The sequence below is a fragment of the Babylonia areolata genome, chromosome 26 (genome assembly GCF_041734735.1).
Source record: "Babylonia areolata isolate BAREFJ2019XMU chromosome 26, ASM4173473v1, whole genome shotgun sequence".
In the NCBI taxonomy this organism is placed as follows: Eukaryota; Metazoa; Mollusca; class Gastropoda; order Neogastropoda; family Buccinidae; genus Babylonia; species Babylonia areolata.
In genome coordinates this window covers 33,459,730-33,476,509 of record NC_134901.1, presented here as the reverse complement: position 1 = coordinate 33,476,509, position 16,780 = coordinate 33,459,730, and the positions used below count along the sequence as shown (strand labels likewise).

The following is a 16,780-nucleotide window of genomic DNA, read 5'->3' as shown; positions in this document are numbered from 1 at the left end:
CGTAACAACAATGACCCCTAGCGACCCCACGTAACAATGACTCCTGCAACACCACACAACAATGACCCCTAACAACCCCACATAACAACTATGACCCCTAACGACCTCACATAACACCTATGACCCCCAACGACCCCACATGACAACAATGACCCTAGCGACCCCACATAACGATGGCTCTAACGATCCCACATACCAAATTTTGACCCTAACGACCCCACACGACAACATTGACCCCTAACGACCATACGTAACAAATTTTTACCCCTAACGATCTCACAGAACAACAAACTATGACCATAACGACCCCCACATAACGACTATGATCCTATCGACCCCACAGAACAACGAACTGTGACCCCCTAACGACCCCACAGAGCAACAAACTATGACCTCCTAACCACCCCACAGAACAACAAACTATGACCCTAATGATCCCACAGAACAAAATATGATACCCTAACGACCCCACAGACCAACAAACTATGACCCCACAGAAAAAATACTACTACCCTAATGACCCCACAGAAACAAAAACTATTACCCAAACGACCCCACAGAACAAACTGTGACCCCCCTAATAACCCCACAGACCAACAAACTATGGCCCTAATGACCCCCACAGAACACCAAACTATTACCCCCTAACGACCCCAAGGACCAGAAAACTATGGCCCTTATGACCCCCACAAAACAAACTATGACCCCTAACGACCCCCCACAGAACAGCAAACTATGACCCCCTAAAAACCCTACAGACCAACACATTATTAGCCTGATGACCCCACAGAACTATGACCCTAATGACTCCACAGAACAAACTATGACCCTAACGACCCCACAGAACAAACTATGGCCCCTAACGACCCCACAGGCGAACAAACTATGGCCCTAATGACCCCACAGAACAAACTATGACCCTAGCGACCCCACAGAACAAACTATTACCCCCTAACGAAACCCCCCCCCCACACACACACACACACACAGAACAAACTATGACCCCCTAACGACCCCCCACAGAACAAACTATTACCCCCTAACGACCTCCACAGAACCGACTATTACCCCTAACGACCCCACAGGACCGACTATGACCCCCTGACGACCCCACATAACCGACTATGACCCTAACGACCCCACCGAACAAGCTATGACCCCTTAATTACCCCAAAGAAGAAACTATGGCCCTAATGACCCCACAGAACAAACTATGGCCCCTAACGACCCCACAATAAACTGTGACCCTAACGACCCCACAGAACAACAAAACATTACCAAGTGACCCCACAGAACAAACTATGACCCCTTAACGACCCCACTGACCTCCAAACCATTACCCTAATGACCCCACAGAACAAACTATGACCATAACGACCCCACAGACCAAACAAACTATGACCCTGATGACCCCACATAACAAACTGTGACCCTAATTACCCCACAGAGCAAACTACGATCCTAATGACCCTACAGAACAAACTACGACCCTAACGACCCCACAGAACAACAAAATATGACCCTAACGACTCCACAGAACAAATTATGACCCCCGAACGACCCCACAGACCAACAAACTATGACCCTAATGACCCCACAGAACAAACTATGGCCCTAATTACCCCACAGAACAAACTACGACCCGAATGACCCCACAGAACAAACTATGACCCTAACGACCCCACAAACTATTACCCTAATGACCCCACAGAACAACAAATTATGACCCTAACGGCCCCCACAACAACAAAATATGGCCCCCAACAACCTTACACAACAACAAAATATGGCCCCTTACAACCTTACACAACAACAAAATATGGCCCCCAACAACCTTACACAACAACAAAATATGGCCCCCAACAACCTTACACAACAACAAAATATGGCTCCCAACAACCTTACACAACAACAAAATATGGCCCCCAACAACCTTGCACAACAACAAAATATGGCCCCCAACAACCTTACACAACAACAAAATATGGCCCCCAACAACCTTGCACAACAACAAAATATGGCCCCCAACAACCTTGCACAACAACAAAATATGGCCCCCAACAACCTTGCACAACAACAAAATATGGCCCCAAACAACCTTGCACAACAACAAAATATGGCCCCCAACAACCTTGCCGTCAGAACAACAAAATATGGCCCCCAACAATCTTACACAACAACAAAATATGGCCCCCAACAACCTTGCACAACAACAAAATATGGCCCCCAACAACCTTGCACAACAACAAAATATGGCCCCCAACAACCTTGCCGTCAGAACAACAAAATATGGCCCCCAACAACCTTACACAACAACAAAATATGGCCCCCAACAACCTTGCACAACAACAAAATATGGCCCCCAACAACCTTGCCGTCAGAACAACAAAATATGGCCCCCAACAACCTTACACAACAACAAAATATGGCCCCCAACAACCTTGCACAACAACAAAATATGGCCCCCAACAACCTTGCACAACAACAAAATATGGCCCCCAACAACCTTGCACAACAACAAAATATGGCCCCCAACAACCTTGCACAACAACAAAATATGGCCCCCAACAACCTTACACAACAAACAAAATATGGCCCCCAACAACCTTACACAACAAACAAAATATGGCCCCCAACAATACACAACAAACAAAATATGGCCCCCAACAACCTTACAGAACAAAAAAAAAAAATTAATATAGACCCAACAACCTTTCCGTCAGAACAACAAAATATGGCCCCGAACAAACTTACAGAACAACCAGATATAGACCCTAACGACCCGCACAGAACATAACGTGACCCTAAGGGCGCCAGCCGTCAGGGGTTAACTAGCTTCACTTCACCGGTACCTGTGCCCGTGCAGACAGCAGATCTGTGGGAGAAGCCAGGCGCTATCATGACATCAATTTGGTCATTATCACCATCGTCATTATTTTCGACTCCACCGCTTTATCGTCATACTGTTCTGACCACATTCATTATTTGATTCTTATCGACGTTTTATTTTGGAGGTGGTTTTTTTCCCCATCAACGACATTGTAAAATCATAACACTTCAGTCTTTATTATTAGTAGTATCATCTTCTTCAATGTTATTGTATGTCATTTCTTCGGACAGTCGCCATCATTACATTCGCAATCCGTCGTTTATTCTAATAATCATCGTTGCATCCTTACAACAAACTCCCTATTAAGAATTCGCCTCCATACCATTCTAATTTTCATCATTATCTTCACTGTTATTCTCCTCACATTTATGTTCTGGGTGTTATCACGATTGTCTCATTATCAATCTTCACCACAACATAACGATAATGAAAACCACTGATGCAGACTGAAGACGATGATGACTAGGATGAGCTGAGTAGATGACGACGATGATTAAGAGTGAAGCAAACTTGTTCGACACATTACTCTTCATGAAGCAAACTGCATCGTCCAAATGTAGCCGTCCGTCGACATTTCGAGTCTTGCACGGCTATTTGAAAAGAGCTGCGTGCTGCGAATCTGTGCAGTATCTTGCTCATGAGTGCTAGGAAGGCAACCCAAGTGTGGAACTTGCAGAGACAAGCTAGGGAGGGGGCGGGTGGGGTTCGGGGGTAGGGTGGGGGACAAGCTGGGGGGAGAGGGGGAGGGGATGGGTGTGTGGGGGACGAAAACACTGATACAGAGTGGTATATTAGATACACAACGATGAAGATTTCAGGACAGTCTCGCCAGTTTACATATGATAAACAATAACAATGCAAGTCCCTGTTTATCCATGTAAATATACTTTATTCCCATCCTCTCACTGCCGTCCCCAAGTGCACGTGCGCACGAAGAAGACATAAACATAGCCTCTGCGTGATTTTCTAAGTACACATTCACACGCGCACATGCGTCAGCTCCCCGGGCCATCCAGCGATCGGTCTCGCACGCGCACTGAGACGCTCCTCTGCGCGTGCGCGTACATATAGAGACCATGCGACATCAGTGTGAACAGCAGTATCACACACACATGGCTGCTGACCCCTTCCACCATTAAGTGCAACATATTTCCCCCAGTCTCAACATGGGGCCTAAAACAGCGACCCTGTGGACAACAGCTTGTGCTGCCTCTCATGGCCGTCCGACAGCCCACTGCGGCAACAGCCGGACAGATACTTTAGTTCCCGTCGCTTTGTCACGCTGTCCGACCCGACTCTCCTGCGAGTGATTCTGCCCGTGTGTGTGTGTGTGTGTGTGTGTGTGTGTGTGTTTCATCTTAAACTATGGTTATTGCTAATGTCAAAAGGATGTTACGTGGAGAGAAAGAGAGAGAGAGAGACACACACACACACAGACACACAGAGACAGACACACAGACACTGTACTGTGTGTGTGTGTGTGTGTGTGTGTGTGTGTGTGTGTGTGTGTGTGTGTGTGATCTTAAACTATACTGAGTCAATGCTGTCGTCAAATGGATGATATTCATTTGGTGAGAGAGAGGAGTGGGGGGGGGGGGGGGAGTAGGAGAGAGGGGAGAGAGAGAGAGAGAGAGAGAGAGAGAGAGAGAGAGAGCAGACCGACGGACAGACAATGCACGCTGTTTGTCTGTGTGCATGTGCGGTGTGTGTGTGTGTGTGTGTGTGTGTGTGTGTGTGTGTGTGTGTGGTGTGTGTGTGTGTGTGTGTGTGTGTGTGTGTGTGTGTGTGTTCATTCCTTCTTTAATTCCACGTCTCACTTTCAGTTATGTATAATGTACACTCGCTCTGTATTGATCTCTGTCTCAAGAGAAATTTTTTCTTTGCCCTTGGTTCGGGATTGTATTTGTGTAGTAGTAGCAGTTGTTGTTGTTGTTGTGGTGGTGGTGGTGGTAGTAGCAGTACTGAATAGTTTTATTTCATAAAGACTTTTCACATGTCATATCATCATATTAGATTCTGTGTGTGTGTTGTGGGTGTGTGTGTGGGGAGGTCCGAACTTAGCTTTCTGGTTTAACAATACAGTCATCCGGACAGAAGGACAAGAAACTATGTTTAAAAAAAACAAAAAACAAAACAAAACAACAAAAAATGCATAAAATTCACAAACACCCCTTTTGACTCTCGCATCGAACCCTAGCACTCACCGCGGCCCCCAGCGAACTGTTCGCTTCGTCGCAAGCAAGGCAGGCTCACAGGTACAAACGTGGGAGGGACGGACACACGGCAAGACGGCGAAAAGGCTCTGGCTCTTCCACATTTTTCAGGCAGGGGGGTTGAGAGAGAGAGACAGAGAGAGAGAAGCCACCGGGGGACGAGAGACAGATCGTGTGCTGACCATCGGTGTGTTGAACCACAGACCCGTTACAGTTTACGTGGGGCTGTCACTGATGTTAAGTTGTTCAAGTTTCGCCCACGAGCTCCAATTGAATCCTCGTCCTGTCTTCTGTCTCTCGCCAAGCAAGTTAGTGGAAGAAGGTGTGTCAGTCAGTTGAAGTTTGTGTGATGAGGGCAAAGAGAAACGTCAGTCGTCGGTGTGTCTGTCTTTCCAGTCACGCTCTATTTGTGCGACGAAAACTTTAGTGTTTTTTTCCGTGTTCGCCAGCTACCAGGTGAAGCCTATTGTTTGCTGGAGGAAGGCACACTTAGTGACAGGTAACGTGGATTGTTTGCCGCTCATTATGTTTGTGGTGTGGGTGTGTGGCTACATGTATACATACCAGACGGGGGTCTCACTGCTGGAGTAAAGTTCAAAGTGTATTCTTTGTCCCAGGTATAATTATAGTGCTGTACCTAACTACCTCGTCCCCTACACTGTCAGACGTTGATGCAGAGTGGACACCGGGCCACAGAGAGGAGGAAAGTTGGGGGGCGGGGTGAAGGGGTCCGGGGGCTGAGAAAGCGAGGACTGAAAATGATAAGGAGGGGGAGGGTGGCTGTCACTGCAAAGCATTCAGCAAGGGTGGTTTTTTGTTTGTTTGTTGTTGTTTTGTCTGACGTCCCTCCACTTTACGATGAGGTTCTATTCCTTGAGTGTGAAGAATATAAATATATGGTCGATTTCAGGGGGGAATTCGTATATTTTATTAGCTTTTGCAGATCCAACTCGATTTAGGCTACTGTCAATTACATTAAAGCCAATGTCTGAGAAGAAGAAGAAGAAGAAAGACAGAAAAGGAAACGGATCAGAAAGGAAACGCTCTCCTTGACAGTCCAGGGACACAGGTAGAGAGGTACGCACTGCACCAGTTATGACCCCCAGCCGCCCATAGAAATGATTTGAATAGGGGGCTTCTGTTTAAATCCTGTATGTACATAACCTGGCAGGCTGAGGGCGGAGATAACACGTTGGCAGAGGAGGGACGGGGAGAGGGGAGACCCGTCGAGCCAGGTATAAGATGTGTTGCATGGCCGAAAAGAAAGCATGTCAGATGAGTGGGGAAAAGAAAAGAAAGTTAGTTTATCGCTGTGTGGGAGCAGGCAGTGACTTGGGATTGTCGCGCGGGCGGTGTGTTCTTTGTGTGTGTGTGTGTTTCGTCGTTTTGTTCTGCGGAGACAGCTTGGCGATGTGGACAAATGGATCGCTCACACGCATACACTGCCACGTGTACATAGCGAAGGACAAACACCGCCAACTGCATACACATACTGTCGTGCACACGCGCGTATGGAGTCAGTCACACACACACACACACACACGGTTACAAAATACGCGCGCGCGCACACACACACACACACTTTGGAAAGTCACATAGTGCTTTGTGTATGCGTATGTGTACCAACAGCAAAATGAGAGCTGTATTATCAATGGTTTCTCCAATGCAATGGGAAATCATTTACAGCTTAGTCTTTTGTGAAGGACTGTGACTCTCTAACTAGGAGGCAAAATTGCTTTTAGTGCTGCAACCTCGTGGGCTGGTTGGCCTTTGGGAACCACCCCAACACCGACCGTCCTAAAACCCTCTTGGCCGAGAGAGTGAGGATTAACTTAGGCAAGACACTCTCCACTATAATCAAATTCTAGCCAAGACAGTCTGGACAGCAGTTACCTCCTCTTGTGGTCATAGTCGAACACGACGGACTATCAAACGTCTGTGTGTGTGTGTGTGTGTGTGTGTGTGTGTGTGCGAGGCGTGCAGAGTGTCATAGTCAGAAGAAGAACGTAGACTTGTCAGAAACAGAAAGCAAGCAGTAAATATTGCAAGACATTATAATATATATATATATATATATATATATATATATATGACATGTACATATCTAATCCGCTACAACGGCAACAAACTTCCGCCCCCACAGCAATCGCTGTGGGCAGGTCAAGTGTGAATATGTATATATATATATATATATATATATATATATATATATATATATATATATATATATAATGTTTACTTCTTTTTTTTCTTCTTTTTTTTTGGTGTGTTTTCCCGGACTTTCTTGGGTCGACCACCGTTTTATTTTGTATATAAATTTAATGTGACAATTGAGAATAGATGGAAAAAAAATACATGAAAAGATTTTTTTTACAAATCTGAATACAGTCAACATTAACAATAAACATAACTAAGTTATTTGCTTGTGTTTTTTGCTTGTTTTTCTTTTTTTAAATGAATAAACGCATATAATGTTTACTTTTAATTCAATGAGTATTTTTAGAAATGTCCTTCTGTCATACAATTTGACACTCGACACAGCATGTGCGTTAAATTAGACACTGACATGAAAGATCACACTAACACCTGACTTTTCTTTCAGTGTGGAAAAAATTCCGCAGTGGTCTTTTTGGACGTTTTGATGTGAGCTAAAATTTCCTGACCCCTTCTCCAAACGTTTCAAAACAAACACAACCAGCACGGTAGAAAAACTGAAAAATGCATAGAAAGCACGCACGCGCGCGAGCATTTGCACATTCTGAGGCGTATGCCTTCACACATGCATGCACACTTGTGCCAAGGCGCACGTTAGTACATGACGAGTCAACGACTTCTGGGTGAAAGCAAGCACAAACAAAACATACGAACCACTGTCCCTCTCGCTCGCTCTCTTTCCCTCTTGCGTATATAGGCCTATAGACTTTTCAAACTGCATGACTTTTTAAATCTTTTAAAAATTCATTTATTCTTTTTTTCAGGATCTCACAAATCATAAAATCATCTTGGTCCCAACAGAAAGCTCTTCAACCTCCGGAACTGTTGAACACTTCAACCACCCACGAATTAATCAAGAAGGCTGCTTGACAAAAGGATGTCGTCTTTACATTCTCGGTGAACGGACTGCAGGAATGCACGACAGAATCAACAAGTAGATCGGACCTGACTGAACGTTTGTTGTTTACTTCAACAGTCAAAACTCCTGTCTGGAAAGTTACTGAAGGTCCACTGAAAGAAAGATTTTTGAAGTCTCCACGGGAAGGGAAGCTGGTGAAGGGTCAGGACCGGAGATTAGATCTAGGGACCACACACGTTGCCGTCATGCTGCAGAAGACAGGAAACGCTGCCGGGGCCCCCTCGCATCTGGTGATGCTGTTCTGTGTGTCCGGGGGAAAGAACGGAGAAGAACTGGGCTCCGATGAGGAGCAGATCGTCCTCCTAGTCTATCTCCTCTTTGACGTCTACAACAACAAGGTGAGGGGGCAGTTGTGTACGGCTCATCGCGTTGCGTGTGTGTGTGTTGGGGAAAGGAGGGGGGTGCGTGTCTGTGTGTGTATGTGGGTGGGAGTGGGAGTGTGCGTACGTGCGTACGTGTGTGTGTGTGTGTGTGTTGGGTTCCTTTTTTGTGGCGTATCATTCGATTGGTTTCCTTTTCATTCTTTGGTTGTTCGTTTTGTTGTTCATCACACAAACCGTCAAGTAGATTGTTGTTTGTTTGTTTGCTTTAACAGCCTTCAATTGTTTGTTTTGATAGCGTTGCTTACCAAACAAGTAAACGAGAACAGATGCCCCCTCTTACTTTTAGTGAGACAAAAGCACAAGATTTTTTTTTCTGAGCTGGAAGTTGTGTGCCTTCTTTGTCTCACTAATACCAATGAGTGGTTTAGTGAAGTTCTTTTTTTTCTCTTTTTTTTTCAAATATACATTTTTTTTAAATTGCTAGTGATAGTGTTTGTTAAGCTGTTCTTTTTTTGTCTACCACTGTTGTTGTTGCTGCTGCTGCTGCTGCTGCTGTGCCTTCTACTGTCACAATACAACTACCCACTATTATTACTATTAATGTTACTGCCAGTGCTACAAGTAGTACAATGATAACTTTCGTAACTATTATTATTATTATTGCCAGTTCACCAGAAGCACTGTTTGTGATGCGTTTTCTGCTGTTTTCTTCTTCCTGTTTTTGTTTTTATTTCAGCTAGGTCTGCTCATATTATTCAGTACTGCTGTTATACACATACACGCAGATACACAGAGGCACGCGCGCGCCTGGTGGTGTTAGGAGGTGGGGAGAGGGAGAGAGGGCGGCAGGGTACGTGACGGTGTGCGCTACAACATGTGCACACGTGCCTTAGAATAAATAGGCTTGAAGCACAAAAAACAACAACCAAACAACAACAACAACAAACGTATAAAAAAAACAACACCCGCAACCTGTTGCACGGGGGGTCCGTCAATAAAACACACCCGCCGCCCGGAGATCTATCCACAACGCACACAATCAATAATGTCCACGTGTTGCCACTCTTCGCACGTGTTGCCCTGTCGGTGTCACAGCTTATGGTTTGTTCCCATGTCTGTTCTGCCCCCAGTCCTAATCTGTATTCTCCCCTCCAACTCCCCATCTACTTGCCTGTGTGTGTGTGTGTGTGTGTGTGTGTGTGTGTGTGTGTGTGTGTGTGTGTGTGTGTGTGTGTGTTGTACACCTCCAAATAAAACCTTAAAACTGTTCTAGACCACAAACACAGGAAAATATTCAACTGGGTATGATTTTGAAGTGTAGCCTTTGAACCTCTTCCCCATAACACTGTAATCCACCCCCACCCCCCACCCCCCCAAAAAAAACCCAAACAAAAACCCCCGCATATATACAACAGTAATTTGAGAACAAAATTATCTGGATAAATTCAAGACTGAACGCACGAATACAAGTCACTTTTTTCGAGTGCATCACATGTATGTGGACTGTGGAGGCTGAATTGTTTCACTGTCATTGTGGTTTATTGTCTTGCTCCAAAAGAGTCACACACACACACACACACACACACACACACACACACACACACACACACACACACACACACACACCACCACCACCACCACCACCACCACCACCACACCATACTATACACTTACCCCCACCCTCCCCACCCCCTATACACACACGCACGCTCGACACACACGCACGCTCGGCACGCACACATACACACCAACCACACACACACACACACACACACACACACACACACACACACACACACACACCACCACCACCACCACCACCACCACCACCACCACCACACAACACCACACCACACCACACCACACTACACTAACCACTCCCCTCCCCCCAGCCCCCCGCGCCCCCTCCTTCCCCAAATATACACACGCACACATAAACACCAACCACACACACACGCGCGCGCGCCGTCACAAACACAGTCACGCACACACAACACAACACACCGTCACACACACACACACACACACACACACACACACACACACACACACACACACAACCCCCCAAACTCCACCCCTCCCCGCCCCCGACCCAACACAAACACAAGGAATGAATAAACAAGAGTCCCACTGCAGGCTACATAGACTAATGACTTCAACAACTGATGTTATCATTTGGCTGAAATTTATACAGTTCAACGTGAACATTGCCGTATAGATTTCGCAGTTATCGACCGGTTTCTCTCTCTCTCTCTCTCTCTCTCTCTCTCTCTCTCTCTATATATATATATATATATATATATATATATATATATATATATATGAGCACATGACCGAGAAACATCACAGGTTGGACTCAGTGCCTGGGACAGTTTGCTGAGATTAGAATCGATAGTTTCTGGATTTCGTGAATAAGAAACTCTTTCAAAATGGGTTTGGGGAAAAAAGAAAAAAGAAAAAAAAAAAGAAACAACATTTGCAGACATAAAAAGTACGAAAATTGAATTTCGTGATAAATAAGAAGTCTATATTCTTGACTAACAGCTCGTTGTGAAGTGCCGTGTTTAGCTGATGTATCCGTTAACTTGTTTTGCTCCACACTTTGATGGAACACAGCGAAAGATCTAGTCAAACCTTTCTAGTTGATACAATGAATGTATCAGGGGCTTGTTTCATGACACACGTAAGAGAGAGAGAGAGAGAGAGAGAGAGAGAGGAAAGAACCAGAGCTAATTGGATTTTTTTTTTTTAAATGACGAATGTAATCACACACGCAAATCAAAAACAAACAAAAAAAGCGACGCTTAAACGAAGAATTGTGCATGAAAAAAGTATCGTTCCTCATTTCACAATGCCAGTATTTCACAGCGACATGGTCTACCACTTTTGCAAGTGTTGCGTTTTCTGCTCAGTCAGTTTGACGAAGGCGCCGAAGCGCGCGTGATGGTCCATTTTGACACTTCCACAAGTGCTGTGCTATCTGAATCTTCACAGCGCTGTGTGTTTTATATCCTGTTCGCGTCTAGCGAGGCACCCTGCACCATGTTTTTAGTGTTATGTCCTACCCCAGTTTAACAAGTGGTACCAGTGTGCTCCAATGTACCAAGAATATATATATATATATATATATATATATATATATATATAGAGAGAGAGAGAGAGAGAGAGAGAGAGAGAGAGAAGTTTCGTGGCGTATATTCACTTATCCCATCTCTACTATGTATACACACGTAGTGGCACTGGAGTCCCATAACTTGAAGCAGAGGAATCAAATCCTTCCCAACATTTTTACCTTTTACCGTACGCCCTTCTCTACGACAGGTTTTACCCTTTTGCAAAGTGATACACTGCCTTCTGACCACTGTGACATCAACATGGAGCATTGTTCACCACCTGACTTTTTAGCCTTTACCATGTCCTTCGGTGGTGGTGTTATTAAGGCTGGACAAGGTGGAAGAAAGTTCCTTCTGAAAACAAAACAAAACAAAACAACAACGCTAGAAAATTCTTCTTTTTATTTTTATTTTTTCCTAATATATCTATTTGTCCCATTGTTTTTCAGGTTTGTTTTTGTTTTTGTTTTGTTGTTGTAGTTGTTTTGGTTGTTTTTTTCTTGCCATCTCTTCAGGGTTGTTTTTGTTGGGGTTTTTGTTTGTTTGTTTGTTTGTTTTTTGCCATCTCGCCAGGGTTTCAGTGTTGTTAGCCCCAAACATTTGTTATGCTTTCTTGGGTACTAGATCATGTAGATGAGCATTTTTTTAAGAAATGCATTTATATTTTGCTTTGCCTTTCAGATCTGTACACTTTTGTTAAATGAGACAGTGAGAGGCATTGGCCACTCATTGAACACGACATGGAGAGTTTGATCTCACTGATCTTTGTGCTGTAGCCTGCTGTCTTGATAACTGCTGAATTTAACATGTTTCAAATGAGACACGTGGATGTATGGATTTGTTGTGTGTGGGTCTCGGACCTTGTGCAGTGTCTATCTTGTATGTGTCGATGCCCTTGGTATGACCTTCGTGGTCAGATGGGCTTCACTCAGTAACTAAAGTATAAAGTGTTCTGTAAGTGAAGTGCTAAGTGTAATGTTTAAAGTAAAGTAAAATACAATGTTTTAAAACAAAATGTGAAATAAAATAGAGCATAAAGTGTGAAATACAAAATGTTTACGTACAAAGTGTGAAGTGAAGCACGTAAATACTAGAATAAACTACAAAGTACAAAAGCGTAAAGAAAGAACAGCATAAAGTGCAAAGTACAGTCAAGTGTATGATATAAAATGTAAAGCTTTCAAAGTGACGTGTAAAGTACAGTAATGAAAATGTAAAAGAAATATCAGCTTTTAAGTTTACAGTAAAGTACAAGCTTACAGTACAGCATAACGACAATTATGAAAGTGTGAAAGAAATGTAAACTTTAAGGTTTAAAGTAAAGTAGAAAATGTACATTACAATACTAAGTTTAAAGTAAAATAACGAAGCACGGTCGACTGAAAAATAGTGTTAAGTATAAAAAGTAAAGTATACAAACGAAAGTGTAAAGCAATGTAAAAAAAAAGTAAAGGAAATACCTCCCTAAGAACTTGAAAAGCCTTTGTACCCTTGTCGATTCCGATTCCCCCTTTTTTTCTTCTTCTTTTTTTTTTTTTTTTTTTTTTTTTTGCAACTAGTGGCTATTAAAGTACTATAGTCTGACCCCGTGAAAGAAGAAGGGGGAAATACCCCCAACCATTTATGAGTGTTAACCCAATTGCTTCCTTGCATATAAATTACAAGTGCAGCCATATAGAATTAACACAGTGCAGTTTCATCAAACACAAGAGAGGCAAGGCCTTCAAGACTCACTTGTGATACACTTAAAATTAAAAAAATCCAAGCTTTTTATGTATTGAGTATAATTTCAAAATGTAATGTTTAAGATAAGAAAGATCAGTTTAAAGCGAATTAAGCCCCCTAACATTAATTACAGAGTAATTTCCCTTTTTTACTATCTGCACCAAAACGTTTGCAAAATAAATAAAACTTCCATGCTTAGCAAAAGAAGTTCTTGTTTGAACAAAAAATGATAATAATGACTGCTCTTGTTGTTGGGTCAAAATATCAGATCAAAGTGCCAAGTTTAGAGAATACAAAAAATATATATATAACAGTAAATGCAGTTTGCATATAATTAGGCTTCATTTTTTTTTTTTTTTTTTGTTCCCATCCCAGAGGTGCAATATTGTTTTAAACAAGATGACTGGAAAGAACTGAATTTTTCCTATTTTCATGCCTAATTTGGTGTCAACTGACAAAGTATTTGCAGAGAAAATGCCAATGTTAAAGTTTACCACGGACACACAGACACACACACACACACACACACACACATATATATATATATATATATATGTAACACACACACACACACACACACACACACACACATATATATATATATATAGATATATAGATAGATAGATAGATATATAAAATTTTCCCATACGTTTTCGAGAGTTGTTGCTGAGTGTGTGTTCACATGTGACTGAGAACGTTGATGATTTTGACTTTTAGCATTCATTGTCAGTTGTTTCACTTGTTAGATTAACGATATCTCTTTTACGAAGTCCTTTTAATAATTTTCTGTAACTGTATTTAGATTTTTTTTTTTTCAAATTTCACCCACCCTCCTCTCCCTCACATACCCGGTTTCCCCCAACTCACCGTTCGTCCCCCATCCCCCTCCTCTTCTAAACGATAATACTCAAATATATGTATACAGTATATGTAACGATAATTGTTATTGATGTTACATCAGAAGAAAAGATGGTAAAACAGTTACGCCCTCTCTCTCTCTCTCTCTCTCTCTCTCGATACGTGTGACTGGACATTAAACAAACTCCACCTCCTCCTCTCTTCTGCAGGTGGTGTCGCTGCAGTCTCACTACGTCAAACCACAGCCCAACGAACTGACGGAGACCATTCTGACGGATGACTGCAAGGAGGAAACAGGGCTGGATGAAAACGCCGTACGGAATGGTCAGCCACTGGACGTGGTGTTGGAAGAGGTGAGCGCTTCAGGAAGGAAGGAAGAATGCAAGGATGGATGGATGAACAGGAAAGACAGAAGCAAACAAAAATGAATAGATTAATAGCCTTTTTATTTTTCCTTGGAACTGGCTATGTTCTCCCTCCTAAAACATTTCTCTTTGCAACATTAGCTGCTGTTTAGCAGAAAGGCGACGAATCCGAGTTGAAATCAAATTGTTGTGCATGGTGTAAGCCTACGTATAAATGATGAAGGGTTATGAAACCAGAATAGAAATTACTCAAAAGAGGAAAGAAGTAAGGTCTTGAGGCTCAAGCACGCGCGCCACCCGCCTCCCGCCTCCCAAACAGACACACAGACACAGACACAGACACACACACAGACACACACACACACACACACACACAAACACACACACACACACACACACACAGAGAGAGACGAGACGAAACGAAACGAAACGATTTTCATTTCATTTAGGTTGCAGAATATTCTTAAATTTTTTTAATCCTTTTTTTTTTTTTTTTTACATAGAAAAATGAAAATAAAAATATGCACAGGTCATATTGCATATACATTCAAAATAAAGATATGCACAGGTCACATTGCATATACATTCAAAATAAAGATATGCACAGGTCACATTGCATATACATTCATAATAAAGACATGCACAATTCATATTGCAAATACATTCATAATAAGGACATGCACGGGTCATATTGCATATATACATTCAAAATAAAAACAAGCACGGGTCATATTGCATATACATCCATAATTAAGACATGCACGGATCATATTGCATATTGATCCATAATTAAGACATGCACGGATCATATTGCATATTGATCCATAATTAAGACATGCACGGGTCATATTGCATATAGATCCATAATTAAGACATGCACGGGTCATATTGCATATAGATCCATAATAAAGACATGCACGGGTCATATTGCATATAGATCCATAATTAAGACATGCACGGGTCATATTGCATATAGATCCATAATTAAGACATGCACGGGTCATATTGCATATAGATCCATAATTAAGACATGCACGGGTCATATTGCATATAGATCCATAATTAAGACATGTACGGGTCATATTGCATATAGATCCATAATTAAGACATGCATGGGTCATATTGCATATAGATCCATAATTAAGACATGCATGGGTCATATTGCATATAGATCCATAATAAAGACATGCACGGGTCATATTGCATATAGATATACAAAAAAGTAGAGAAGAGAGACGACACAAAAAGAAACGAATTTTATTTGAACAGGGCAGTGGATTAACTACTTTGTTTAAAAAAAAAAATCTTACACACATACACACACACAGATATATATATATATATATATATATATATATATATATATATATATATATTTAGCCCTTTGGGCAAAAAGGAGCAACCAACAGAGACAGAGAGAACTACGAACTAACTTGAACTGGAATGTTTTTACTGAGAGTTAAAAAAAAAGAAAAAAGCTACGAGCTTCTTTTCATCATGCTCTCACAACAACAACAAATAATATTTTTATAAAATCGTAAAAACAAAACAATGGAACGAAGTAGAAAAAAAGAAGAAGAAAATGAAGAAGGAGGGGTGGGGGAAGGAACAATGAATCAGAAAGGTAGGAAGGAAACGTGATGAGATCGACAAGAATACAGAGAGAGGGGAGGGGGTGGAGGGCTATCTGTGTCAATCGTCCCTCAGATCCGTTTGTATCTCTTCACCCATCAGTCTGTCTGCCTTGATGACCAAACGTCTGCCTTCCTCACTCATCCATCACAGGAGCTAGAGCCACGGGGGGAGAGATGGAGGAGGAGGGGGGGGGGGCGGATTGGGGCGGGGGTGGGGGGGGGCGGGTTGGCGTGGGGGAAGGAGGGAGGGGGTGTTCTTGGGACCAAGGATCTTGTCGTTTCGCCCAAAGCGACCGGGATCCTAACCGTTTGATCTCATCTTTTTGCCGAAAGGTAGCGAGGATAGTCATTTTGATACCGGAATTCCTGTCTTAGTCACTTTGGAAAAGGGAACAACGTCGTCACATGCGGTTGGCAGAGTAGGGGAGACGGGGGGAGAGGTGGGTGTGGGTGTGGGATACCAAATGTAGAGTACGGAGGAGGAGGGTGGGTGCGGCTATTAGGGTGGGGTGGAGCGGGAATGTTA

The 16,780-nt window shown here is 42.8% G+C and overlaps 1 protein-coding gene across 3 annotated transcripts in view; it reads left to right on the top strand.

Annotated features, from left to right (window-relative positions):
• The first annotated feature begins 5,167 nt into the window (after positions 1 to 5,167).
• Positions 5,168 to 16,780, top strand: part of LOC143300626 (epithelial splicing regulatory protein 1-like) — a 90,276-nt gene continuing 78,663 nt past the window's right edge. For 2 of the 3 annotated variants that reach the window (XM_076614423.1, XM_076614425.1), the window contains exons 1-3: positions 5,168 to 5,602; positions 8,082 to 8,574; positions 14,465 to 14,608. In XM_076614423.1, coding sequence (XP_076470538.1) covers positions 8,422 to 8,574; positions 14,465 to 14,608 — 297 coding nt within the window. In that variant the 5' untranslated portion in view covers positions 5,168 to 5,602; positions 8,082 to 8,421. Of the gene's footprint in view, positions 5,603 to 6,377; positions 6,456 to 8,081; positions 8,575 to 14,464; positions 14,609 to 16,780 lie in introns of those variants that run through there. The other variant, XM_076614424.1, reaches the window with a different exon arrangement.